Here is a 26,680-nt window from a genome sequence, read left to right on the forward strand (position 1 = left end):
CCTCTCGGGTCCTCAGTATTGGTCCATGATCATGATTGAATTATTGTCATTCCTCACTGTTTGATTGAACCATTCATACCATACTACATCATACTATAGTGACACCTGAAAAATTTGAGTGATACAGCCCAGCGCATCTCACCTTCTCCCTCACTCTCGCTCGCTCTCACTCTGGGACTCGCTTTAGCGCTACAGCCTGTTCCCATTCTCAGCTGGGAATCGGATTAATCCGAATCACATTAGAGAACACCATACCAAATCTCATCAATCGAGACGACTCAACCTTCATTCCTTAGTCATCCCATCTCACCTACTCAACTCAACATCAAAACCCGACAAGCAGCGCAGACGGATCACACAATCTTCCTTTCACATATACCTATAACATCCTCATCCTCTACTCATCCGTCATCCTTGTCAATCTTTCCAAAGTGGTTCGATAATACCGGCAAAAGGGCCTTCGTCGTCAGGACAAAGAGACAAGGGAGAAGGGAGAGCAGGAACCAGCACCATGCAGCAATACATGTCAACCACCACCACCCCTCTTGGCAGCCCACATTACGCTCATAGTGACCCCTGGGCTCATGCGCTCATATGCTGCGATCATGACCACGGTGCATCGTCAAGTTCGAATTCGATGATGTTACCCCCTCAGCAACAGCCAAACCAAGATTTATACGGTCAAACTCCTCCAATTGCTTACTCATCATCCACCCAATCGCAACCCCAACATCAGCCTGGAAGATGTATCGAATGCTCAGCCGAGTGTCCACTTGAAGCATATTGTTGCGGTGGTGATTACTGCTGCGATGGCTCGCACAACTGTGACCAATCAGATGAAGGTATATGTGCGGATCCGACGTGCGAAGAAACTATGAAAGAACCATGTCATGAGGAACACCCTTTTCATCCTCAGGGTCAATGCGGTGATCATGACATACATGATCATAACCATAACCATGTTCATCCGTCACAGAATAACACTGGCGATATGAAAAGTCTGGAGGAATGGGCAGATACCAAAGAAGGCTGTCACGCAATACAACAGCTGGCAAGTATCTATCTCCTCTTCCCTTTCTCTTTTCTCAATCCAGAGGTCCTTTGGCTGATCATAATATGTTTTCTCAATTCCAGTTGGAGTGCTGTAATCAACCTGATTGTAGCATGCCGGTCTGTCCAACAGACAACGAGTCAATCCATCCACCACCGCTTGACCCCCTCGCAGCGATTTTCGGCTCGATGGTGGCTCAACCGATCGAACCTTCAACGATCAACGATTCTGGCCCATCATCCGAAATGGAAGGCATAACGCACACGTGCCATTGGGGGAATTGCCACTTGATCTTCAAGTCGATGCCTGATCTATTGGCCCACGTCGCTGCCGATCACCTCAGCGCGTGGGGTGCAGGGACCGGTCCAAAGTCTACTGAACCTGCTCCTCCAACTGTTCCGCCACCGCAAATGACCAACCCGATTGGTCCGACGTCAAACTTTATGTCGTCTTCGACATCTACCCCGCCTATGCAGTTGTCAAACACGGGAAATATGGGACTAGGTTCTGCGTTCACGACGCCCCAAGCGGCTGAGACTGATCAACTACTCTCATGTCTTTGGGACGATTGTTTCCCAATGGCGGACATGCCTTCTTCTGCTGTGTCTGGGACTTTCCCTCATAACCCAACACAAATTCAAACTCAGCAGATCCCCCACGCTCATGCTCAACAGCCTCATAATCACCCACACGAGCACACTCACCCCACTGGCGAGCCTTTCAGCCCGGGAACTATGCTCCGACATGTCCTTGAAGAGCACCTGGGCGTTCCCGGCTCGATCATCGGCTGGCCAAATGATCCCTCAAATGGTGCGAACGGGAATCAGCTCAACTTGGACAAGAATCACCATCATCATCATGTTGATCCTCACCATTTGGCGCATCATCACGCTGCGCTTCATCACCACACCCACACCCATACTCATGCTCACCCACACAGCCATCCGTTCCCTACGCCACCTTCGACAGTCAATACTCAACTGTCCACTTCGCCCGCCTCGAACCCTTCTACGAAGAATGTGACTGGAGGTAACGCGGCGGGTAACCCGCTGATCTGCTTATGGCCTGGATGTCCGGTCGATCATGTCTTTCCGGACTCGGCGAGCCTCATGGACCATCTATCGGAAGTGCACATACCCAAAGGGAAAGATTCATATACCTGTCATTGGGATAATTGCGGCGATGGTCAGGGAAGAGTCTTCAAGTCCCGACAAAAAGTACTGAGACACCTTCAATCGCACACCGGCCATAAACCTTTTGTGTGCGGGGTATGCGATCAAGCCTTCTCGGAGGCTGCACCGCTCTCTGCTCACATGCGACGACATGCTCAACAGAGTGAGTAACATTTTCTATCGGGTATCAGACCGAAGATTGATAGCTGATTCTGGTGAGGGCAGAACCGTTCAAATGCGATTATCCAGGTTGCGGCAAGACGTTTGCTGTCTCCTCTTCGCTGACTATTCACATGGTACGTGTCAACTTATCCGACTCAGGGTTTTTCCAGCCGGTCCTGAGCTGATCGAAGACAATTTCGTATGACTAGCGGACGCACAACGGTGAAAAGCCGTATATCTGTCCTCACTGCGGTCGAGGTTTTGTCGAAGCGTCCAATCTGACCAAACATGTGAGTGCCTCAGCGTTGTCCAATGGGAGTGTGAGCTGATCAATGTGGTCGGTAAATCTTCTTCTTGGATAAATCAATCAGATCCGCACTCGTAAGTCTATGCACTCTCCAAACTCACATCCCATCTTCTCCTTGCTGACGTTTTTCTGTTTCGTTTTCGATAGATACTGGCGAAAGACCGTTTTCATGCGCTCATCCAGGATGCGGTAAGAAGTTCTCGCGACCCGATCAACTTAAACGGCACATGTTGGTGCATGATAAAGACAAGACTGCCAATGGTCAGGGTGGAGCACAAGGCCATGCGAGACGAAGATCTTCGGTGCAGACTATCAACTCGAATGAGAGCGGGTCTTCGGGAGGTGGGAGTGTGCATGGTGCACAGAACACTATTCTGGGTAGGGCGTAGACCTCGTTCCACCAATTGGTGCGTGGTTGAAGATGTTGATATCAGGAGATGGGAAAGGTATAGATGGGGTCTGAATGATCGATGTGGTGCGGATCGTTCCACGAAGATGAAAGGCGAGAGATAGGTAGGTTGGATTAGTACTTTATGATGATATGTACGGTGAAACGCATCGACGAGCCTCGAAGTATGTTGATAAGAAGTTATGACCATTCTTTATGATTACGTCCTCTTCATCGACATGCCTTGTCTTGATTGCTCATCACGAATAAGGATAAGTAATGATCGTTTTGCGTTTGATGTGATGCTCCTGCCTGGCTGCGATCGGGACGAGGAGATAATACAGTATTTCGTGATGAGTGGCGAGCGAAACTCAAGAATTACTCCATTGAACATCTTGCAGCATCATCACCACCGACCAATACCAAAGATCTCCCAGTGTATAGCACGTCTGACCAGGAATGAAACAAAGAAAAGCCTCTAATCTACTGTATACATACTGTACACCATACAGTACACCTCTGAGCCTAGTGTATGATACAAATCTTACAAATCAGCCGCCATCCTAGCTTCCCTGACTCTCAGAACCCTCAAGAGCTCCTCCGCCCTATCCCTCTGCGGTGCGTTCGAGCTCGAGACTTTCTCAAGGTACTGCGAAGCCAATGCCAAATCGCCCACCTCCCTCTTCCCTTCTCGCCTCTCCTCGATGTCCATCTCCGTGTCGGACTCCGGATCATCAGAAAGTAACCCCCTCATCTCGTACTCTGCTACACTGAGATAACTTGACGATAATTCCACAATCCCCAATCCTGATTTCTCACCCAGTGCTAGGATCTTGCGATGATATGATACGGACTCGGGGATTTGTTGGAGGGTGAAATGAAGGGATGCGAGCTTGAGGAGGATAGTGGGTGTTTGGACGCGGTCCGCCCCTAGGAGGGCGCGGGTGTGGGCTAGTATTGCATCGGGGAGTCTGTATGACACATATCAGTATTAACCCCCTATGTTCTGATCGGGGAACATGCGATGTTTCGTGGTATGGCGAGTTGCGAGATAAACTCACCTCTTCAGGTTCTCGTATACCGTCGCTAGGGCTGTCCACATCCTACAGTCGTATGGCCTAATCTCACATGTCAGCTACATAGTCACCTCGTGCGGATTATATCGGGACTAAGGGAAGCCCACCTCAGCGAAGTAGCCTGGTTGTAGTACTCTATAGCGTACATTGGCATATCAAGTAGTTCGTATGCTTGTCCTAGACCGTACCACGCCCTGTAGTCTTTTGCATTTACATCTAAGACCCGAACCATCTCAGCAGCTGTCTTGACCGAAGGGCCTCATGCAACAGAGCTGTGTGAGATGAACTTACCTATCGCCTTTCGATACGCCTCGATCGCAGCATGTGAATTCTTCAGCTCCACGAACTCATGACCCATCAATGTCCATGCTGGGAGATATTCTCTATTCAACATGAGTGATCGCTTGAAATACGTTATAGCTTTGGTATGATCCGCTCTTGACGAATAGTAATTACCTGGTTTGACCAGAAGGTCAGCTGATCATTGAAATCTCTAGGATTGGACAGCTAGCGCGCCGACTCACCAATCAGACAGCACACTTCCGCTCTATTCCTATCTATCTCAGCGTACTCGTGAGCCAGTTTCCCAAGTTTGGCTTGCTTGTTCATCACGTATAGCATGTTCGAGTAGATATCGACCTCCTCCATTCTGAATGGATCGGCTTTTTGGACGAGATCGAACTCTTTTTCGGCAGTTTCGAAGTCTACCCAGGTGTGTCACATTAGCACTTCCTCTCGATCAAGCGATTGAAGGGGGAAAGAGAGGGAAGAGGGAACCTACCCCTCATATGGTAATATACCATTGCCCTCTGAGCTTTGAGGTGTACGCTTCCTGGAAATATCTCCAACAACTCTTTGATCATGCTCATCACCAGCTCCGTAGCAGTGTGTAAGTCCAGCATACAGCTTATGGCGAAGAAAGTCAACATTGTTGAAGAGGGTAGTTCTTCTTTCATCGATATGAACTATTTTCAGAGCATGTCAGCTTATCTTCAACAAGTCATACACGTGACCGGGGTTGCCGCCATCAACGGTCCGATATCCTCTAAGCCGAGGCTCTTCTACCCATTGGAGGTACACTCAAGTAGACTAAGGAGGATTACTCACCATATCTGCCGAATACACCAATTGAGCCATCTGACTCCACGCACTCCAATTATAAGGTTTCAACCTCACACTGTCCATCAGGCATTTCACCGCTGGTGGTCTCCTGTCTAATCGCATGTAACACAATCCCCTCAGATAGAGTAGATACGGGTCTTTCTCATCCTTCAATTCGGTCAATAGGGGCGATAATGCTGGATATAAGGCCAGTCGTTCTTCTTTGGTATCGAGGAAGTGAGGTAGGGATTCTTGAGCTTTTCGATCGGCTGACTATCACCACATGCAGAGTCAGAATCAGCTGACACTCTGGCCGAGGGGATCAAAATGATAGACGAGGGAGTAAAGGCCTTACTCACGAGATACATCGAATAATATTTCAGAAACTTGCTTCTACTACCCCTTGCATCCCTCAATACGTACACAACCCTATCATACTCTTTCAAGTCGAAATACCCCCTAGCCAGTTGAAACTCGTCTTCTTCCAATATATCATCCTCCTCTTCAATTTCTATGCCATGTATGGTTCTCCCCCTCGAAGGTCCAGCTTCGGCGTTGAAAGACCCTAGTCCCGGAGATGGTAGGAAATCGCCTATGGATGGCCTGGGTCGATTGGGCGGTGAGTTGGGAGGTAAAGTATGGGGTTGTGGGGGAGGAGAGAATGGTAGATGAGGTGCTTGGCGGTATTCTTTGGGAAGAGCTGATAGTAATTCAGATGACCTGTTGCCAGATGCTCAGAATTAGTTAGTCACTCGTTGAGGATGAGGACAGGTTGACTGACCATTTCGCAGATACCATCAGACCCCTATCTCTCAGTTCTCGTATTGACTTTCGGAGGTCATAGGCCATTTGTATCTTGGCGTCTGGCGACATTGTCGGACTGGGCATTGTGGTCTTGGTTGATCTACCTCTATGATTTGTTATATTATGTTGCGATCAAGCCTGTAGCAGGTATCAACGAGGTGTGATCGCGAAGACGAGACTGATTTCGAGAGGACATGACAACAACAACAGTCAGTGCGGGGCAACTGCCACTGTGTCGGTGTTTCGGGAATATGGTGTCTCACCACCATAGCAGTTGCCACCTTGCTCATGACGATAACAAAAAGGTACTAGTCATCATCATCAGTACTCTTTAACCTCATCAATCTCCCTATCACTTATCACTTGTCACTTGTTGATACCCCCTCACGAGATCTCACACTACAGGTGAAGTACCAGAGATCCCCATCTCTTTGAGACCTTAACCTGTAAACTCTTTTCCCCTAACCTAAAGAACCGTTCAGAAGTCTTTCTTACACTGTTATTTCTCCCCCCCTCTTTCGTTGCATTATGGCTTCCTCAGGTATCAAACGACCCCTTGACGAGGACTCGCACTCGAGTAGTCGGCGACATGATCGAGATAGGAGTGGTCATCGAGACCGGGACCGACACGACGAAGATCGACGCTCGAAGCCGAGGGATTGGAGAGATGCCTTCTTAGATGAAGATGAACCTACTCGAAGGAGAAGTAGGTCTCGTGAGAGGGATAGAGACTATAGGAGGAGAGACGATAACAGGGATAGGAATAGGGGGTACAGTAGGGATTACGATGATAGAGATAGAGAGAGGAGGCGAGGAGGCGGAGGCGGAGGTCTAGATTATAGAGAGAGGGATCATCGTGAACGTGAGCCCTCAAAGGGAGAATATCATAAACGACATAATCATAGTGACCGAAATGATCATGATAGTAGTCGAAATGATAAAGACAGAATTATGAAGAATGATGAAAGGGAGGAAGGCGAGTACGTCTCATCTATTACCTCTTTCATGCCACGCTGTGACGTTGTGGATACTGATGTTCAACCTGGGTTCGTTCATAGACTTGAACCTTCTCCTCCTCAACCTTCTGTCTCTCTTCCTGTAGCTACTTCGCCCGCACGTTCAAATGTCACGCTCAGCCCATCTCGACCTCTCACTCGTCCTCCACCTTCAGGTCCCAAGGCGAGTTTTCAATCTCTTGCGATACCCTCTCAACCGCGTGGGTCAACTCCTTCTCGACAACCTCCTCCTTCCAACCGGTTCTTCGAATCTGAGTCATCGACTGCTCAAGCAGCAAAAGTGGAAGAAGCTAAGCCTGAAGAAGAGGAGGAACCCATCAGTGTGTTAGAGGAGGAAGTCGATACCGAAAAGATATTGGAAGAAAGGCGAAGGAAAAGAGAAGAAATCATGGCTAAATTCCGAGCCAACGGTGGAAAGGCTACAAACGTTACTACCCCTAAAGTCATACAAGGAGAACTGCCTGGTCCAGGTACCGGTGCGGATAGTGTGACTAGTGCAGGTACTAGAACGGGATATCAGACTGGATATTCCGTCACCGGAGCTACACCTCTCCTCAAGCAATTGGGTACACACTCGGTAACTGGTCTTCTGCCTGGTACATCTGCACCTACTCCTATCGGCAACTCGCCAGCTCTCGCTTCCACTCCCATGGGCCACGACTTCGATCTCACAAAACAAGCAGACTCGGTTGGCGAAGCTGAACTTCCGGCTGATACGCGTGCTCAAGGTGTTGGAGCGGATATGATGATTTCTGCTGCGGATTACGACCCGACTCAAGATACCATGGCAGATCAGGAGAAGAGACGAAAGGACATGGAAGCTATTCAAGTGAAGCCGTCAGATATCGCTTCGGGCGTGGGTGAACCTATAGTAGTGGAACAGAAACCAGAAGAAGAAGAATGGGAAGAAGTTGAAATCGAAGAGGACGCGGAAGATGAAGATGATGAGTTTGATATGTTTGCTGAATTCGGTGATGAACCCAAAGAAAAGAAAAAGAGAAAAGTTACCATACGTCGTCTGAAAAATGGCGGTGCTGGTGGCACAGATGCCAATGGTAGTGGAAAAGTCGAATATGTCAAAAAGAAACCTGCTAGTACGATTGCGGCTGAGGTTGTGGACAATGTCGACGATACAGAAGGATACTACAGGATTACACCTGGTGAGATTTTAGATGATGGACGATATCAAGTCACTATAACTTTAGGTAAAGGGATGTTCTCTGCTGTGGTCAAGGCGAAGGTCCTCAAAGCTGTCAACCAGGAACGAAGACAGGATGTAGTAGGTAAGGAAGTTGCTATCAAAGTTATCAGGAGTCAGGAAAGCATGTGAGTATTGTCTACATTTCTCTTCCATATTCTGCGCAGTATGCTCCATATGGATGTGAAAGCTTATATTGTTATGTCATCTTAGGTACGTCGCTGGAAGGAAGGAAGCTCAGATCATCAAGAAATTGAACGATGCTGATCCGGAAGATAAGAAACATATCGTAAGGATGGAGAGAACGTTCGAGCACAAAGGTCATCTGTGTATCGTCACCGAATCCATGAGGTGAGCTTATAACACGAGTCCAATTTTGTTGCTGTATACTAGCTAACACATGGTTTAGCATGAACTTGCGAGACGTCATCAAGCGATTCGGTAAAGATGTTGGACTGAATATGCGAGCTGTTCGTGCATATGCCCATCAGCTCTTCTTGGCGTTGAGCTTGTTGAGGAAATGCGGTATCGTGCATGCGGATATCAAACCCGACAACGTTCTGGTGAGTAAACCGTTGTTCGTCGCAATGCTGTCAGCTGATGAGTTGTATCCTTTGTAGGTGTCCGAGAACAAAGCTACTCTGAAAGTTTGCGATCTGGGCTCAGCAGCTGAGATATCGGATGGTGAAATCACGCCGTATCTCGTATCTCGATTCTACCGTGCGCCAGAAATCAGTGAGTCATGTCATGATGTCTGGGGATTCCGGATAGAGCTGACCGAATATCAATTGTCAGTCCTTGGTTTGCCATACGATACTTCGATCGATATGTGGTCAATTGGCTGCACGCTTTACGAGTTGTATACCGGCAAGATTCTCTTCCCAGGTCGATCAAATAACCACATGTTGTTACTTCAGATGGAATTGAAAGGCAAATTGAACCACCGAATGATCAAGAAAGCCAACTTTGGGAATTTGCATTTCGATGAATCGTTGAATTTCATCTCTATCGAGAAGGACAAGATTACCGGTCAAGTAAGTCATTTGCTTTTCTTTGTTCGCTCGATGAGGGAAGGGAAAGAGTAGCTGATCAGCACATGGCATGTTGCTTTATCTTGTATAGGACGTAGCTAAAACACTAGTCATTTCCAAAGCCACCAAAGATCTCCGAGCGAGATTATTGCCTCCTTCATCGGTTCAGCTGAAGATGAAAGATGAAGAATTGAAGCAGATTACAAACTTTGTTGATCTCCTGGAGAAATGTCTCCAACTTGATCCCTCACGTAGGATAGCTCCCAGGGATGCGTTGGTGCATCCATTCTTAAGTGGTGCGTAGTTGTTGTACTGTATGTAGTCATGTGTAGACGTAGATGGGTAGAACAGCAGCATCATGATGCATGAGTGCATGTCAAGTTACGTATATCCAGGTGCCACATTGATTGAATGATTGATAATCCCGCATTTCTCCGACACTCCTTACACTCACTCCGGTTCAGTCTGTCTGCAATCCATCGCACCTGTGAAAGCATTATTGACGTATCTTCATTGATAGATGTTGCTCTTTCACCCTCACATCCTACCTTGATCCTCCTGTAAGTTGACCTACAGAATCAAAACCAGCTCGCAGCTCACCGTCTCCACCAATAGTACCCCTTAATCAAAGCTAGAAAAAGATAATCAAGATGTTCGGTCTTAGAGCCTGGCCTACACCTGTATGTGGTCTTCGGCCGACTCGTTCTTCTTTCGTAGATCATGAACGTACTGGAGAAGATTCAAGTAAGGACAGGAGGAGACTGTGACTGGGATCGAGATTGGAGAAATGAGAGAATGCTGGAGGATGGCGTAGCTCGGTATTGCCCCGCGCTGAATGGGAGGGATAAAGATGTTGGAATACCCCATGTTGGAGTGGACGGATTCCATGCCCATTCAACGGAAGAGGAAGGGTGAAATCCTGGGCTCTGCAGGAAGAAGGTTGGGGTTGAATCAAAAGGCGATCACCTGTCGTAGAGGATGGAGAACAACCGGAAAGGCTCATTGGCTGACTCTACATTTGGGTGTTCTCTTTTACAGATCGTTAAACCCCTTTGGCCATTCATGATTGCCGGTGTGGTAACTGTTGGTGGTATCTGGAAATTGCAAGACATTGCTGTCTCATGTGAGTGATCCTTCATCAATCTACTTAATCATCGACCATAAATAATATCGACCTTGGGCAAATGCTGAATCCACTTGTCTCGTAGCTCCCGATGCTCTCAAGGACCCTAAGAACCCATTCGGTAAGTTTTGTTCTTCTCCTTCTCCGTCCCATAACTCCCCTGTATCGTCGCATATTCCCCACTGGTCAACGGTATCTCGAACTTAGCTGATATTTTACTTACGCCATTAGCCGCCTCCAAAGCTAAGGCCGCTGCTCATTAGACTGTCTCTTAGGAATTTGGGATAGATGAGAATGCAGTGAACTACTTCAAGAAGAGTTTGTTCGGTTCATCTTTGGTTTCTGCTTGCAATGAGTTTCCTCCATCGGACACAAGGTCGCAGGCGAGAGAACACGAAGTCTCGCAATCACTGCAAGTATCTCAGATATAGCTGTATACATCGTTGGAGCGTGGTACGGACAAAGCCAATCACCTGACTATCACACAGTATAATCTACTGACTTAACAGCTACTAATTATCTTTCGTTCCTTGAGTACTGACAGATGGTGTAACCGGACGAACAACCATTGGTTTGACCACCCCATTGGGTTCAGGAGGATTATAGTACAGAATTCTATCTATATTCGCCGATCCAGGACCAGGTGCAGACGACGCATAAACAATGGTCACCCGTCTGGTATTCTCGGGTTGTTCGATGCTTCTGTCCACGCGCGAAGGCACATCAGTGTAAGACAAGCCGAATCCACTGGCTCTGATCCTGAGAGTATCTGAGCTTGCTTCCGCTTCGGAAGCGCTTATGGACATCGGCTTCCAGTCGAGTGTCGCTCTTGTGAATTTTTGGCCGCCCTCGGAATCGGGGTCAATGTTTCGGACGGACCGGTTGATAAGCTCCCATCTGTATTGGCGGTTGCGCTGAGACCAATCGAGACAACTCTGGTACTCGTCTTTAACCAGTTGGACCAACTTTCGTGGTAGGTCCTGGACGCTCTGGAACAGTGAGAAGGTTTGTGTTGTCGATGGAAGGTTTGAGTTGGGAAGTGACATGGTTGGAAGTTTGGTGAAAGTGGGTGAAGAACAGATTATAAGTGCTGTGGTAGAATGGGTTGAACGAGAGGAAAGCTTATCCTTCGACCTGGCTTAGCGCACTGTATAATGTAGTGTATTATATATACCGCTAAGCAAGTACAGCTGGCCTTGAATTCTCGTTCAGCGATGCTTTCGAAAATGAAAGGATGCGTCGAAGGCGTCGCGCCAGTGTGAGGAGGGACACAACGTACCCCTCAAACCCACGCCTCCTTTCGTGAGGGACTTCGAGACACTCCTCACGCCCATCGTTCATCTGTTGTAATTGTGCAGATACTACGCAACGATGCCTTCGATGATCTCACGATCTGCACATGTGCAGACAATGCATGTGGGTTCCTTTATCGTCCCTCATACCCCGACGGTACCTACACCACAGTGTACTGACCCTTCAACTCACAAAATACTATTGACATTCCAGCCCAGATCAGATCAAACGTAGTCTACAATACCCTAGTAGGAGGCTTAAGCTTCTGCATGTCACCAGTAGGCCTGTGTTCAAATTTCGGCACTGGAGATTGCGATTGTTCCTAGCCAGCTTGAGACGATAGAAAAGTCCAATCGCAGTCATGGTCAGCCGTGTCTCGGACCTCAGTGGTCAGCCCTGCGTACTTCCCCTTGGCTAGGTACAGAGGAGGTGCTTCGACTGGCACCAAGGATTGGAATTGCGATCTGTCACATTTGTATCGCACATCTCCTTCATGCACTTCTTCGCCCTGCTTGAGCTCCCTCCAGGTCGATTGGTATGAGATCTTGTCGGTATCTTCAATGCTGCCGCTGATATTCTCAGCAAGGACATAAGTAGATCTTGTATCGCCGAAATGATCTTTCAGCTGCTTGTAGTGACCCTTGAAGAAACTCGAAGTCGTATCAAGCAGATGTGCAGCCCCGGTTGACTGTCCACTGGAATGGGTGGTCCGGGAGGAAGCCACTTTCGAGTCGTCGTGCGTTCTGGGAGTCATTATGCGATGGGGTTTGTTCTGGGCACGTTAACGTAAGGAAGCTGATAGATAAAATCGTGGTACCAAGTTATAAACAGAGAAAAGGGGATCTTACGTGAACCGAGGGACTACAATGCGGGTTTACCATATAGATGACGTGAGACGACTAACAAACAAAGGATGAAGTATCTGTGACCACTCGTAAAGCCTCAGCATCGCGAGAGCGGATCGTCCTGTATATGTTTCTTTCTGATTGCGGCCAAAGGATATGGGTAGACGTTCAACCCGGATCGACGTGGGTCGTCAGATATCGCGAGGTCAGGGAAGAGCCAGGATCTCTGACTGCCACATGCTATGGTGCCTCAACGTTCCGAATAACTGCTTCTTCTGCATTTACCCTCAGAGAATGATGAGTTTCCTGTGGAAAGCTACAGTGAGTACGCTGACCATTGTCAGACAAGCACGGAAAAGATGAATGAAGTAGACTAATAATGTGCTTAGGGACCGCGCTGTGACAGACATCCTTGTCTTTGCTGTTGGCAATTATTGTCAACGTACCCGACGTTCCCAGAAACCTCGCTTCGGAAACTGTCAGAAGCATACATTGGAGCGTGCGTATCAAAAAAGACGTGTACCAATACGGATAAACATGAATTGGAACGATAGGCCTACCACCGACTACTCATGCATTGTTTCCATCAGTCGTCGAGGAGGTGAACTGGTCTTCGGTACAACCATTGTCGAGGCGAACTTGGTTCAACGCTTGAGTCAGTTTGTCTGCGTGAGTCATCGGGTCGTGGACTGATTATTGATAATACGTATCCGCTTCACTGATCTGAGTGTTTTCGCCCCTCTCACTTTGAGTGTTGGCGGTGGCCGCACAGGTTCCTTGTCGATAGTAGGCTTGTTCCACATCGTATTTATCTGGGCTGAAACTAAGCTGTTTTGCGACACGAGCCTGTGAACGGTAGATCGAGGGTTACTAATCTGTCAGAGAAAACGTCGTCATTGTTGCAGAAGGAACGAGCCACTCACAAATTCAGAATCTTCAGAGGACATGGTAATGCGTGTGCTCTTTAGTGTTCGCTTGAATTGCAACAGGAAAAATCGACACGAGTTCAGCCGCCTCGTCTCGAGTTCATACGTCCCCTATACGAGCGATGACGATCATGAATCCAGACTTACCTTCGACAGAGAAGGTCTGACAGATTGTTGCTGTGAAAGATTCGTAGAATGACAATGATCGAGAATTGACTTCTGATCGTCAGTACCCATTATATACCTTATCGCTTGAGGCCCGTATTGGAGTCTCGACTCAAGTGATTGCCATCGACTCCGTATCACATGGGTAACGTCATGAGTAGCTGAGTTATACGACATGTGAAAGGAGGCATCATCCTGTGTACAGGCCAGAGGGACTTCAGTCGAAAGGAGAGATGAGACAACGATTCGAACATGCAACATTAATGGTGTGCTATCTTTCCTTTACTACAATTCAGACTGAGATGTGAATGTTCATCGCCAAGGCTAGCATCATACATACGACATAAGCACAGCCCTGTATGTGCACGTCAAAGGATTTCGTGCTGGCGGATTTTGATCATGTTCAGAATGGTCATCATCGAAGCTGCATGAGGATAGCATGTCTTCGGAACTGCCGATGGCTGTATGTGTCCGAAGGGAGTCGCATTTTACTCAGCTGACGGAGTTGGCATTTGTGCATTTCCACTTGCAACCGAGCTGAGTTGGTCTGCAGGTCGACATGCTGCATGCAATGACTCAAGCCAATCTCCGCCTCTGACCATATCTCCTCCCTTCATTCATACTGTCCTCCTCATTCCCCTCTCTCTCTCTTCCTCTGCTCCTACCACCTCCGCTCCCTCTCCCTCTCCCTCTTCCCCTTCCTCTGCGCCACACCTCAGCTCCAGCCCCATCACCCAACCTTCCCCCATATCCAGCATCCACATGCTCCTTCTTACCAACCAGTTCCGCTTTATTCAACAAGAACTTCCACAGGCGCTCTACCAACGATCGATCTCTACCTTCCAGCCAGTCTAGTGAGATTGATGAGAAGTCCTTGAGCGTAATGGGTGGTATGAATTGGATCCTAGCTTTGAATAGTGGCTTTGAGAATCCCTCTTCTTCTTGGACGGGATGCGTATCCGCGGTGGTGTCGGGTGGGCGTTCAGTCTTTCGTGCTAACGCCCTACGAGCTGCTCGAGACCAAGTATTGATTTTCGGTTCTATCATCACTGTATTCTCATCTTGACCTTCGCCCTGGGATGTCGATAAGGACAGAGGTACAAGGTTGGCGCTTTTGAGTACATCCTGTATTTTCTGCTTGAGCTCTTCGTTCGGGATTGCGGGTTGAGGCTTGTGTGTGAAAGAGTTTGGAAGAGGGATTAACCGGGAAAACGAGGTATTGGGTATGATTTCTTCTGGTCTGGCGATGTTCTGTGGAGACTCGCAAAGATCAGCTTCGGTCCAAGCTGATTAAGGCATCGAAAACTCACATCTGATATTCGGATTGAGGAATATGACCAGCCTAGGATCCATCTAGTGGTCTTTGACTGTTTTATACTCTTCAACAGATAATTATCAATCTACGTTGCTTCGTAAGTTATTATACCTGTCTCAGATGTAAAGAACATCTAACATACTTTGTGCTCTCTCAAAAGTTCTATCAAAGGTGTCAAGGAAGAGTATTTGCCGATCAATGAAGTGTACCATCTGCCATTGCCGTATCAGTTCGGGCACAATCCTAGCTTTGACTCAACAACGTGAAGCGACTTACCGACACCTCTCACCAATCTTCAGACTCTCCTTGATCATCTTCCCTACGAACGCAATCTCCCCTCCTGGAGTGATGAGCTCGTTGTTCGCGGCTGTCGGTGCCTAGATATCCTATCAGCCTTGCTGTACGTTGAGTGAAAGTACAGTATAGCAAAGCGGGATGGACGTACCGCATGAGCACCCAGTTCCTTCCCTTCTTGACCCTCCTTCATCTCCTCCTCTGAGCCAAAAAATGGGGGATTGCATATCGTCAGATCCCATTCTTCCCTTTCATTATCTAATATCGGGAACAATATCGGCTCGGCGGATGGGGCATGGACAGCATTGATCGATGAGGATGGGATAGAATTTTGGGAAAGGACTGAAAGAGAATGGTTGTATGATAATTCGTCGAGTTCTGTTGCATCGCTCTGTAAGCTACCAGTCACTTTGGAAGAAACACTGAAATCGTAGCTCACCTGTTGCTGTTATTTGGGCATCTGGCCGCAGTCTATGTAAGAGTATCGGATAGATTGCTGTTGCGCCTGTCCCTCTACATCTGTGTTAGCTGACTGCTCCTTTATAGGTCGTAAAGCAGCTCACATATCTAGTACGCGCAGTGGCCGCGAGGACGGAGATGCTGCGAGATACGGTTCAAGATCCAGTACGTGTAGTAGATAATCGAGTCTGCGGGACATCTCATCAGCTCATCTCCGGGGTATATCATGAGGTAGCTGACCTGTTTGTGAGCTGTGTCAATGCCGCGTCAGCTATGATCTTTCCAGATAAATGTGGTCGTAATATGGACAGCTCACCGTAGGGCACAACCTATCCTCCCTCAATCCTACATCAAGATCCCAATCTTCCTTCAACAAGCATCTCGTGAGGGATCGCAGGGCTGCGGGATTTTGGAAATCAATAGAGGCGTAGCCTTCCTCTGATATTGTGACGCTGTATATTATGTGTCAGTGTCAATGAGAATGTCACGACCAAAGGTTTGAAGGACACTCACTATTGAGCGAAATCGGGAAACCGAGAAGCCAGTCGAGCAAAGTCTGGTTTCTTCGTCAAGTATGGGTTGTCCCGGTGCATCGTGTCGGTGATTGTTCGCAGCAATACAGGAATATTTGGATGACAAGCCAGATTGCTCGTTTCATGCGTATAGAGAGATAAAATGCAGAATGAAGAAGACTGAACTTTACGATGCTTTGGTTTTTGGCTCAAAATGACATTGGACAACCTCCACTTTGGTCGGAATTGCTCACTAGAAAATTGGTTCATCGATAAAAGCAGAATGGTGTGAGATAGATGCATAAGGCTATATATAAAAATACATGATACATATACAGACCCTCCCTAATCACTACAACCTAATTCCCAGCCCTCTTAGCGGCCTCTTCCTCTTTATGCAACTGTTCAGCCTCCTTCAACCTCCTAGCGAAATCCGAGATCTTCATCCTCTCCTCCTTCCTCAGGGGGTACGCACCACCGGGACCAGTACTGCTCTCGCCTTCTCTCGACAGAGATGGAGGGGCATCTACCGCTGTAGAGAGTGAGTCGGGTAATGATGTGGGGAAGTCGGATTCGGATCTGGGAGGGGCATGGTCAGGGAGGGTGAATGAATTGGAAGCGTTTTTGGGTGGTTTGGGGACGTCTAGACGACCTGGATAGTAGGTGTCGGCTGGTACTTCTCCTGTAGTACAGACAGGAGTTAGTTTGCCGTGATATACTGCAGTTGACTGATGGGACGCAAAGAGGTGGTGGACATACCTAGAGCAATTCGATTTTTGATGTAGTTGGCCTGTTGTTGATCATTTGTAAATGCAACTCCACCATATATCATCAAAGCTATTACTGTAGCACCTTGAGCACTGTGTCAACAAAAGAACAGACGATAAGCAGCTGTGTATTTGGAAGGAGGAATTCACAACAACATACTATACACGTAATCGCAAGAACTGATTGAACTTATTCCTATTCCCCTTCCTCAGATGATATGTCGCTCCTAGCAGTGCACCAACGGTAGCAAGACATCCTGTGATGATCCATTATATCAGCTTCATCCTTCTGAGTATTTCACACTATAGCAAAAGCTGCAATGCACTAACCTATCGGCACGAATGGTTGCTCTTTACATTTCCTAGTGATGAAATCGGTGAACGAGACCTTGTTGGTCGACTGGACTGGTATAGACATGGCGATGCAGTGTACTGTGCTATTCTTGTGTGATTCGGTCCTGATCCTCTACCTTGAGCGGATATGTAGCTTGTGTAGCGTGTGTAGCTTGTGAATTGAGTAGCACTATGATACTTTGAATATAACGGGGTTATTTTCAAGATTTCGAAATAGAGATGTATCGGAACACAGATAGTGGACCATGACGATCGGATCAGGTCGAGTAGTAGTATGCAGTGATAAGCCACGTGAAAAAGACAGTGTCATATATCCACGTCATGCTAACTAACCTCTTTATCGATAACCATGTCCACAAAAGTTGGAAGAGGGAATGTCAATCTCATCTCATCCATATGCTTGATACCTTGACCATCCCCCACCAAGGAACTGAGGATACAATGGCAGACATAACCAAAGCCAACACCTTTATCACCTGGCTACGATCAAAGGGAGGTGAATTTCACCAATCAGCACAATTACAAGTGAGCCCTCATCCCTCATTTCATTCCATCTCATACTCATTGAATTCGGATACTGATGATAATTAGATAGACCCCGAGACTGGCTTATCGCCCATCTCAACCTCCATTATAGGTCCAGACGAACGACTTGTATCATGTCCTTTCGACTTGGCAATCACTTCTGAATTAGCTACTCAAGCATTATGCGAGATCACAAATACCACAGAGGAAGATCTGGTCTGGCCTGCTGAGTCCAGTAGGCAGGGGGAGAATTGGAATGCCAGGATGAGGATTGGGGGGTATTTAGGATTGCATTGGATCTATCAGGACAAGAAAAAGGTAGAGGAGGGATCGTAAGTCACCTATCATCGAGTATTATATCAGACAAATAGCTGATCGATGCGTAAATTCACTAGATCGTTCCCACCCGCTTTACAGCATTTACCGTATCTTGACGCCTTACCCCCTTCCTCAACACTCACTACCCCTTTGTACTTTTCAGAAGGAGAAGTGGAGCTGCTAAAGGGAAGCACGCTGTATGGAGGAGTAAAGGCTCGTAAGGAAGAGTGGAAAGCGGAATGCGAGGTAGTCAGAAAGGTGTTGAAAGAGGATGGTCTCACATGGTAAGCTGACTGTTTTGCGTAATTCTTGTCATAAGATCAGCTAACCCATGAATTATGTTTAGGGAACGGTACCTCGCAACATCCACATATATGTCCTCAAGATCATTCCCATCAAAATTACTTCGTATACCCGACCAAGCCAATTCAGCGACTCATGAAGCTAAGAAAGACGATGGAGACGAGGAGTCACAGCCTGTCTTATTACCAGGACTAGATCTGTTCAATCGTGAGCCTAGCCTAACACCATTGCATCCCTTCATGTCATTGTGACTGACGTGTATTGTCGTGCAGATTCTCGAGGTCAGCCCATACTCTGGCTTTCCTCACTCATCCCCTCATGCACATCTCCCAACCAGCCAATCCCCTCCATATCCCTCGTCTCCACTCAGCCAACCGAGAAAAACACTCAGCTATATAACAACTACGGTCCCAAATCCAATGAAGAGCTTCTCTTAGGCTACGGCTTCGTCATCCCCTCCAATCCCGACGATACAGTATCCCTGAAATTGGGATTACCTAATATCCCTCGGGGTAAGCTCGAGAAGCTAAAAGCAAAAGGACTAGATGCGAATAAGAGATTCGAGTTGACGAGAGACGGAGAGTTGGATAAAGATTTATTGGAGATTCTGAGGATAATCTTGAATGAGCATGATCATGAGCACGAGCACGAGATAGACGAGGAGGATGAGCATGCTTTACATGCAGAGGAGGAACGGGAGATGCAGTTGGAGTTGGACGTTTTAGGGATGTTGGGTGGGATGCTGGATGATAAGCTCGAAAAATTACAGGATACGCCTGAGGAGATTGATGGGAAAATCAGGGAGGATGTCAGGAAGATGTGCGAGATATATAAACAGGGTGAGTGGTGGATTGGAAGAAGAAACCCTCAAATATGGTCTGTTCTGACGCAAGCGTTGTGTGCATGTTTTAGGCCAAATGGATATACTCAATACTGCGATGGACAAGTTGTCGGAAAGGATAGAACGTATAGAGGGACTGATAGATGAGGGTATGGGCGGATGTCCATGTGGATGTTGATTATCAATCATATCATTATGCATTGAGATCTACGAAAGACCATCGCACAGGTATCTCACAGCAGCTGCTGCAAACAAATCGGAAGAATGCACGATTTGTACTAATACCAAGGTGTCAAGTTATTCTCGATCAAAGAGCAGAAACCGCCTCTTTGACCTTCTCAACAATCCCATTCCCATTCTCATTCTCAATTCCATTAGCCTTCTTCGAAGATCCACGAAGAGCCTCACCGACCCAACCTTCCTTCTCCAACTGTCTTTCCAGAGCTACAATCTCAGCTCCAACAGCTCTGCAGTGCTCCTTGGTAGATTCGGGACATGGCGCTAATGGTTTTCTAGCGAGGATCGAGTCGGAGGGGTAAGAGTTTGCCCATGAGGTCATGTACTATTTGAATCACCATTCAGATTAATTTTTTCACGGAATCTTACATGGAAGGATAACCTGAACCATTAAGGCAGGTTGTGGTAGACTGAACTACTATCGGAATTAGAACGCGAACGCCAAATCATCGGAATTAGAACGCGAACGCCAAATCAACCCACCTTCGTACCCAGTATCGCACCTTTACCCATCCCCCATTCCGCCTGACTTATCGCTCCAGCGAATTTCAATGCCTCCTCGTGTCTACCTTCTCTGGCCAGTTCGAAAGCCCTAGCACACACTCGAGGAGCGACATTGGCCATTCCTGTGATAGCGCCTTGACCACCTACGGCCATGGCTCCGAGGAGGTAATCGGTCGCTCCGCCTAGGATGGTGAATGGGGCTGCGCAGATCATTTAGAATATCAGTTTCGCTGATTACTTTGCCCAGTATGTAAGAGTAGCGATACACAGGAGTCCAGAGTGATCGGAGAGATGCATTAAGAAAAGTTCACTCACATCCGAAATCATTCTGTTTGGCAAAAGCTGTCTCCCTTGCGATTCTACCCACATCATGATCCGTATGTTTCACCCCCACAATATTGGGGTGTCTTGCCAATCTGCAGATGAGATCGGTGTCAAGTTGGATACCGCTACAAACCCCTGGGTAGGAGTAGATGATGATGGGTATTGGAGATGCCGATGCGAGCTGTCAAGTGAGAATGAGAATACTAATTAGCTATCACTCATACTAGACAAGATTTTGGAGTTCCTGTGTAAAGACATTGGCTGATGGTCGAGCAGTCTCAGACAGACTATCATGCCTCACTCACCTCCTCGAAGAACCCTTGAATAGCATCTGGAGTCATAGCTGCAGGATAGTAACTCGGAGGCAATACCAACGCAAAGTCCGCACCAGCCTCGTACGCGTCTTTACATAATTTCAATGCCTCTCTGGAGGATTGCGCTCCGACCGTACCTGCTATGATGGGGCCGTTGTTACCTGCTGATCGGAAGGCCTGCTTGGCGGTTGAGATGAGCTAATGAATGGAACAAGCACACATAAATTAGCATTGGCACGAACTGTTGATATATTCGAGGGGCAATGACTGGTCCATGTGCTCTGAGAATGGTGAACACCTATCAGATCGCAAGTGGCAGGCAAACCCTACTCACCGTCTTCCTCTCCTCGTAATCTAGCGCAACTGCCTCAGCCGTACTTCCCTGTACGACCACCCCAGCTATACCTGACTTGGCTAGGAAAGTCATGTGCTTGATGTGCAGGTCGATATCGAGATCTTGCTCTGGAGTGGGGTGGAAGAAAGTTACGGTGGGACAGTATATCCCCGGAGGAAGGGTTTTGGAAGTTGTGGTGGATGAGGGGATGGTCATTTTGCCGGTTTATGAAATGGTAGTTAGGATGATAATGACAGGTTGGAGGGAATGCTTGTGTTAGGAATGTCTGATGGGGAGCAATTCGAAGTAATACAGAAAGAGAGGAGACAGAACAGAAGTCATTCACCCATCTCGCAATACATATAACTATTATTGAAAGGTCGTCGGCTACGGCCCGTAAATCCTCCTGATGCTGACTGAGTACATCGAGCTGCTACTTTCGGGATACATGAAACAGAAAATAGTGATTATTCTGGTTCAGCTGGAATGGAATTTAATTGTCCAACGAAAGATCGGAAGACGTGCTCGGATATGACCGAGGAGCCGAAATCATCGGGAGGGACCGAATGCAGCCGAGCAATTGAAATGAAACAATATATATATATATGTATCATTGCATATCCATTAGCATATGCATGGTTTGGAGAAATCAAGATGATCCGTGATAGCGGCTTGCACAGGATACACAACTCATTTTCACCCTCAGGACACGTCTGCATCTTCATCGTGGTGACGAGTGGACATCTAACGATTGTGATCTTCTGATCGCGTCTAAAGGATCCACGCATCGATATGAAAAAAGAAAAAAAAACCATCCTAATCCTTAGATACCATATCCATATCCTTCTCCTCATCCTCCCTTATATCATTCCCCTCTTCCTCCTCCTTCAATGCCCTTTCAAAAATCTCAAAAGCCCTACCGACCTCTTCAAACTTATTATACAACACCACCGGACTCAACCTAATAACGTTCGGATACCTCTCATCACCCACCAAACCCCTTTTGAGCAACCTCGAGAACACCCTGGGCATCACTCCCTTATCCTCTGGTAAGAAGCTAATAGACAGCTGAGTCCCCCTGTATGGGTATTCTGGCGTGAGGATCTTGAATCCTACTTTCCCTTCCTTGGGGTTATAGTATCTACTTGATCTTAATAGTTGTTCGAGGGTTCCTGTCAGGCGCTTACTCTTCTCTAACATCTTGGAGAACCCTACTTTATCGATGAGTTCCAACGTCGCGAGGAGAGGGATGGAGGAAAACACGGGTGTACAGGAATGTTGATAGCCTTTCGCACCTGGGGTGGGGGTGAAGGTGGGTAACATTTGGAATCTGGTGGCGGAGTCGTTGCCCCACCATCCTGCGAGGCTGTGTTTTCGCAAATCCATCAGTACATATCCATTCGGCGCAAGTGGTGTAGTCAGGATGAGTGGGGTAGGCATAGATAGTAGTTGGAGTAAGGAGGTATAATGGACTCACCGTCGTCCACCATCGTCCACGCCAAATTTTACGTAAAACCCACCTATACCAGCGGGTCCAGAATTCAAATACCTATGCAGATGCAAAGGTTCAGATCTCGTCAGATCTGTATTATCTCACCCCAGTTGATCGAGTACCAGAGGACAGGAGAGTTCGATCCTCTCACTCACTTGTATGTACACCACACCGCGAAGTCCACATCCCACTCATTCAATTTACATTCCACGTTACCTATCCCATGGGCCATATCTAATCCCAGTAGAGCACCGATGGAATGGACTTTGGGTGAGATAGAGGCGATATCGAATAGTTGACCGGTATAGTATTGAACAAGGGGCAGCCAGACTATTGAGATCTGCGAAGTGTAGTATATTAACATACAGGTCACGCCAGAGTCTTGAAGAATGATTCTGAACGAGAGAGGTAAGGTATGGAACATACGGTATCTTTGTTCTCCTCTATCACTTTTAGTATATCCTCGGTCCTCAAGGTATCTTCCCCTTCTCTAGGTTCCAGCCCTATTATGGCATCTTCTATCTGTTGAGGAGAGAGGACAGCTTCGTGTAATTTGGGATGTGAATGTACAGCATACTAGATGCGTTATGACAAGTATACCTCAACATCAGCTCAACGTCCACATCACCCCGCGAGGATGCCACTGCCTTCGCTTGTAATCTATTTGTGATAAGAAGAACAGACCCACCCAATCACTCGGGAAACTACCCTTCTCAATGACGATCTTCCATCTCTCCTTCGTCGGACGGTAGAAACTCGTAAATAGATTATGCATATTACTGGTCAAGGTCGAGCTGTGAGCCACCTCACTCTCCTTCGCTCCTACGAGTTTGGCCAGGTGAGGTGTGAGAGGCTGGTCGACATGCTTCCATGGTCTTTTGTGGGGGTGGGAGAAGTGGCCTGTTACGGAGCTGTATTGTATTGCTTGGATTAGCGGGTGGGGCAAACATCACGATGAAGGATTAGAAGTGATGATAGATGGGATATGACTGAAGCGGTCTTGATAGACGTTGAGGTGTTGGTAGACCCACGATGTAGACCACACGTCCAGCTCTTCAATCATATGTTTCCTTGCTTTCTTACTCAACAGTCCCAACGAATTTCCACAGAAGTATATGGCTTCTCCATCTAAATAAACTCATTCGAGTCAGCTCCCATCACATTTGGAGGTGCGCATGAAGATCCAGCTGATATGAAAAGATATGCTACAGATATAAGCACTCACCTCCCTCCCCTCCACAAGCCTTGATATTAGGTATCTCAAACTCGTCTCTCGTCCAGTTCAGCGGATCCTGTTGATCCAACTTGATGAGATCGTCGATCGTGGGTATGTCCGAGCTAGTCATCTCGTACGGACGTCTATGTTCGTCTTCGAATTTCTTGGCACTAATGCCTGTATGATTCTCTTGCTGCACTGGCGTCTCTGGTTGGGCCGATTCTTCTGGGCGGTTACAAGAGCTTCTCCCATCTGCATGTCCATGTCTTATGAGTACAATTCATCAAGCGATGGAGAGGTTGCATCACGGAGATAATCGAGTCCGTCTTGTGGATTACGTAATGACAATCGAAACTGATCGGTTATGAAACCCGGGCATCTCAATCCCCGATTCCTTCCACAAGGTCTCTCTCTATCTGACTTATAGCCCAGCAACCTTGATTTGTTACTACGTGATCCTAAATTTTCTCATCAGAATAAAAGATACCTTCAGAACGATGTCAGAATCAGACCTCCTCCCAGGGCAGAACCTCGCCCACCTCCTCCCTCCCTCGTGGAAAACAGAGGTCAGCAGATGGTACGCCGAGGACACACCTTCCTTCGATTGGGCAGGGTTCGTTGTCGGTGAGGAAGAGCAGGAAGCTATTCTGTGGGGGAAGAGCGGGGTGAGTGATAATCGTATCTTGGTGTATATTCATGATGAGAGGGATTGATCAGGTCGGACAAGCTGATGTTGTTTGTCGGATATAGGGTGTACTGGCTGGTGTACCGTTCTTTGACGAGGTGTTCAAGCAGGCTGAATGCAGGTGAGTTCTGGTCTAACCCAACTTACTTACCGCTGTAAACGATAGAATGTAATAAGTGATGGCTGACCAATGGACTGCAGCGTCGAATGGCTCTTACCTGAGGGATCGGTGATTCCACCCAACACCAAAACGAAAGTAGCGATAGTGCGAGGTAAAGCCAGACAACTCCTATTAGCTGAGAGAGTGGGGTTAAACACTCTCGCTAGATGTAGTGGTATTGCCAGTGTGTGAGTTATATTGTCTCTTAGCCGCGATCTCATCAAGAGACAGAAAGACCAATGATCTTGACGTTGATTTGGTTCGGTTCGCACGCAGCTCCCGCCGATTCCGCGATCTGGCACGAGCAGAGGGATGGAAAGGTGTCGTAGCAGGTACGAGAAAGACTACACCTGGCTTCAGACTGGTGGAGAAATACGGTATGATGGTTGGCGGAGTAGATCCTCATAGACATGATCTGTCCAGTATGGTCATGTTGAAAGATAATCACATATGGGCTACTGGTGAGTTGGCCGTTAAAGAGGAAATCATCTAGTGATACTGATAGTTTACCCAACCCAGGCTCAATCACCCAAGCTATCAAATCCGTCCGACGAGTCGCCGGTTTTTCGTTATTAGTCAACGTAGAATGCCAGAACTACGACGAAGCGCACGAAGCCATCAGTGCAGGAGCAAATATCGTAATGCTGGATAATCTCCTGGGAGAGGAATTGCACGGTGCAGCCAAGAGATTAAAAGAGGAATGGAAGGGGAAGAGGGAATTTTTGATTGAGACTTCGGGGGGGATCGTGGAGGGAGGTTTGAAGGGGAGATTGGGACCTGGTAAGTTGGTTTGCATAGCGTCAATATTTACTGTGTCTTTCTGGTGCCTCAGGTGGTTTGGAGGTTTGGACAACACTGATGTAATGCACTTTGCCTAGATATCGATATTCTCTCTACATCTGCAGTGCACCAATCTTGCCCTCACGTAGATTTTTCACTCAAGATTCAGCCCAGGAAGAAATGAGTATCAACCAACGCATATGTAGGACGTACGATCTAAGCTATGCAAAGGGATGTGCAAGGATAGTGGATGTACAATGGTTATCATGCTAAGAATACAATCTGACTAATCTACAAAGCGATTCACTGACCTTTCTCGTCCTATGATCTTCCACATGCTGATACGTCTTCTTCCTATATCCACCAGCAACTCTTTCCCTGCTCCTGTTTTTCTTTTTTTTTTCCCTTTTTGATGACGTTCATCTCCGACTCTTCAGACTATTCCCCTGTGTCCCTCTCTAGCCATAATATTCATTTGTGTGGTTGAGTTTATCGCCTTTCGTTCCATAATATCCACATGAATGCATGACATATCTCTATAGATACAGTTGGGGGATGAGGTATGATACAATCTTTGTTTCGTGTTAATGTTGGTTTTTCATAGATATTTGATTGAATACAATGGTCGCTTGGAATAGGCTTAAGGGAAGGACCGGGAGCGGACACGTCTGATTGGGATGGGTCAGCGATATTCTCTAATCTTTATCCGCAGTTACCTCTTTAATAATGACACGCTAGCTCACATAGATCACACCGCTCATACCTCATTCACCCTATACGCTTCTAGAGGTAGGTGTGAGCGGACCGACGGGAGAGGGTTTAGGATGGGGTGTATCGCCCGGTCTGCCGAGGTTGATGGGGTGGGTTTGAGTGGAAGAGTTGGAAGTGGAGAGAGACATCCTGTGTCGTGATTCTGCGACCAAGGTCAGTCCAGGTTCATACGACACAGCACCGAGTGTATAGGACCGTTGAGAGTGCGGAAGGAGTATCAATGCTTCTAGAAAGGAAGGGGCAAAGGGCAACTCACGATAAATGAAAGGTATCGTATTGTCGTATCGAGGTGGGCGAGTGGCAAAGCTTTGGTATTCTTCTTTGAAGTTGAAATATCGTTATGAGCCCATCAAGGTCGAGTAATTCTCATCTGCTAGAAGAAACAAGAAGATATGGAGGAACGAGAGTCTCTCGAGACTTTATATACCCTTCAAGACAATAGATCAATGCTCATGCTCATGCTCAAACCAGGGGTCGAAGAAGGACGTGCGAAAGGATGTTTGCTTCTTACTTCTTA

General features: G+C 47.3%; 12 protein-coding genes across 12 annotated transcripts; 5 read left to right on the forward strand and 7 right to left on the reverse strand.

Annotated features, from left to right (window-relative positions):
• Nucleotides 1-511: 511 nt before the first annotated feature.
• I302_104081 (uncharacterized protein) lies at nt 512-3,081 on the forward strand (the record flags this gene model as incomplete). The annotated part of the gene is made up of 5 exons (XM_065869796.1): nt 512-1,051; nt 1,135-2,386; nt 2,449-2,519; nt 2,595-2,703; nt 2,840-3,081. 5 exons carry the CDS (start codon nt 512-514, stop codon nt 3,079-3,081), a joined length of 2,214 nt encoding a protein of 737 aa, XP_065725868.1.
• Nucleotides 3,082-3,624: 543 nt separating this feature from the next.
• On the reverse strand, nt 3,625-6,145 carry I302_104082 (uncharacterized protein; the record flags this gene model as incomplete). Its single annotated transcript, XM_019189445.1, has 9 exons — nt 3,625-4,051; nt 4,142-4,198; nt 4,264-4,372; nt 4,448-4,612; nt 4,681-4,860; nt 4,938-5,121; nt 5,264-5,530; nt 5,617-5,977; nt 6,039-6,145. 9 exons carry the CDS (start codon nt 6,143-6,145, stop codon nt 3,625-3,627), a joined length of 1,857 nt encoding a protein of 618 aa, XP_019049007.1.
• A 444-nt stretch (nt 6,146-6,589) lies between these two features.
• Nucleotides 6,590-9,610, forward strand: I302_104083 (uncharacterized protein; the record flags this gene model as incomplete). The annotated part of the gene is made up of 7 exons (XM_019189446.1): nt 6,590-7,041; nt 7,120-8,403; nt 8,489-8,626; nt 8,685-8,838; nt 8,896-9,010; nt 9,071-9,309; nt 9,398-9,610. The coding sequence occupies 7 exons, from the start codon at nt 6,590-6,592 to the stop codon at nt 9,608-9,610; spliced, it is 2,595 nt and encodes an 864-aa protein (XP_019049008.1).
• Nucleotides 9,611-10,284: 674 nt separating this feature from the next.
• I302_104084 (uncharacterized protein) lies at nt 10,285-10,692 on the forward strand (the record flags this gene model as incomplete). Its single annotated transcript, XM_019189447.2, has 3 exons — nt 10,285-10,429; nt 10,515-10,550; nt 10,661-10,692. The coding sequence occupies 3 exons, from the start codon at nt 10,285-10,287 to the stop codon at nt 10,690-10,692; spliced, it is 213 nt and encodes a 70-aa protein (XP_019049009.2).
• A 249-nt stretch (nt 10,693-10,941) lies between these two features.
• On the reverse strand, nt 10,942-11,475 carry I302_104085 (uncharacterized protein; the record flags this gene model as incomplete). Its single annotated transcript, XM_019189448.1, has 1 exon — nt 10,942-11,475. The coding sequence occupies one exon, from the start codon at nt 11,473-11,475 to the stop codon at nt 10,942-10,944; it is 534 nt and encodes a 177-aa protein (XP_019049010.1).
• Nucleotides 11,476-11,957: 482 nt separating this feature from the next.
• Nucleotides 11,958-12,476, reverse strand: I302_104086 (uncharacterized protein; the record flags this gene model as incomplete). Its single annotated transcript, XM_019189449.1, has 2 exons — nt 11,958-12,006; nt 12,127-12,476. The coding sequence occupies 2 exons, from the start codon at nt 12,474-12,476 to the stop codon at nt 11,958-11,960; spliced, it is 399 nt and encodes a 132-aa protein (XP_019049011.1).
• A 1,758-nt stretch (nt 12,477-14,234) lies between these two features.
• On the reverse strand, nt 14,235-16,319 carry I302_104087 (uncharacterized protein; the record flags this gene model as incomplete). The annotated part of the gene is made up of 10 exons (XM_065869797.1): nt 14,235-14,909; nt 14,969-15,058; nt 15,116-15,185; nt 15,250-15,350; nt 15,419-15,645; nt 15,707-15,780; nt 15,831-15,914; nt 15,967-15,977; nt 16,043-16,178; nt 16,240-16,319. The coding sequence occupies 10 exons, from the start codon at nt 16,317-16,319 to the stop codon at nt 14,235-14,237; spliced, it is 1,548 nt and encodes a 515-aa protein (XP_065725869.1).
• A 278-nt stretch (nt 16,320-16,597) lies between these two features.
• On the reverse strand, nt 16,598-17,423 carry I302_104088 (uncharacterized protein; the record flags this gene model as incomplete). The annotated part of the gene is made up of 4 exons (XM_019189452.1): nt 16,598-16,920; nt 16,998-17,098; nt 17,166-17,262; nt 17,336-17,423. The coding sequence occupies 4 exons, from the start codon at nt 17,421-17,423 to the stop codon at nt 16,598-16,600; spliced, it is 609 nt and encodes a 202-aa protein (XP_019049014.1).
• Nucleotides 17,424-17,800: 377 nt separating this feature from the next.
• On the forward strand, nt 17,801-19,524 carry I302_104089 (uncharacterized protein; the record flags this gene model as incomplete). Its single annotated transcript, XM_019189453.1, has 6 exons — nt 17,801-17,884; nt 17,951-18,216; nt 18,280-18,486; nt 18,549-18,712; nt 18,778-19,344; nt 19,418-19,524. 6 exons carry the CDS (start codon nt 17,801-17,803, stop codon nt 19,522-19,524), a joined length of 1,395 nt encoding a protein of 464 aa, XP_019049015.1.
• A 129-nt stretch (nt 19,525-19,653) lies between these two features.
• On the reverse strand, nt 19,654-21,275 carry I302_104090 (uncharacterized protein; the record flags this gene model as incomplete). Its single annotated transcript, XM_019189454.1, has 5 exons — nt 19,654-19,908; nt 20,067-20,287; nt 20,403-20,592; nt 20,717-20,923; nt 21,060-21,275. 5 exons carry the CDS (start codon nt 21,273-21,275, stop codon nt 19,654-19,656), a joined length of 1,089 nt encoding a protein of 362 aa, XP_019049016.1.
• Nucleotides 21,276-21,875: 600 nt separating this feature from the next.
• Nucleotides 21,876-23,897, reverse strand: I302_104091 (kynureninase; the record flags this gene model as incomplete). The annotated part of the gene is made up of 7 exons (XM_019189455.1): nt 21,876-22,425; nt 22,537-22,608; nt 22,707-22,891; nt 22,978-23,127; nt 23,240-23,462; nt 23,583-23,679; nt 23,777-23,897. The coding sequence occupies 7 exons, from the start codon at nt 23,895-23,897 to the stop codon at nt 21,876-21,878; spliced, it is 1,398 nt and encodes a 465-aa protein (XP_019049017.1).
• A 367-nt stretch (nt 23,898-24,264) lies between these two features.
• I302_104092 (nicotinate-nucleotide diphosphorylase (carboxylating)) lies at nt 24,265-25,576 on the forward strand (the record flags this gene model as incomplete). The annotated part of the gene is made up of 6 exons (XM_065869798.1): nt 24,265-24,432; nt 24,518-24,573; nt 24,654-24,800; nt 24,889-25,073; nt 25,132-25,392; nt 25,491-25,576. 6 exons carry the CDS (start codon nt 24,265-24,267, stop codon nt 25,574-25,576), a joined length of 903 nt encoding a protein of 300 aa, XP_065725870.1.
• Nucleotides 25,577-26,680: the final 1,104 nt, after the last annotated feature.

This window comes from Kwoniella bestiolae, chromosome 2 (genome assembly GCF_000512585.2).
Source record: "Kwoniella bestiolae CBS 10118 chromosome 2, complete sequence".
Classification (NCBI taxonomy): domain Eukaryota; kingdom Fungi; phylum Basidiomycota; class Tremellomycetes; order Tremellales; family Cryptococcaceae; genus Kwoniella; species Kwoniella bestiolae.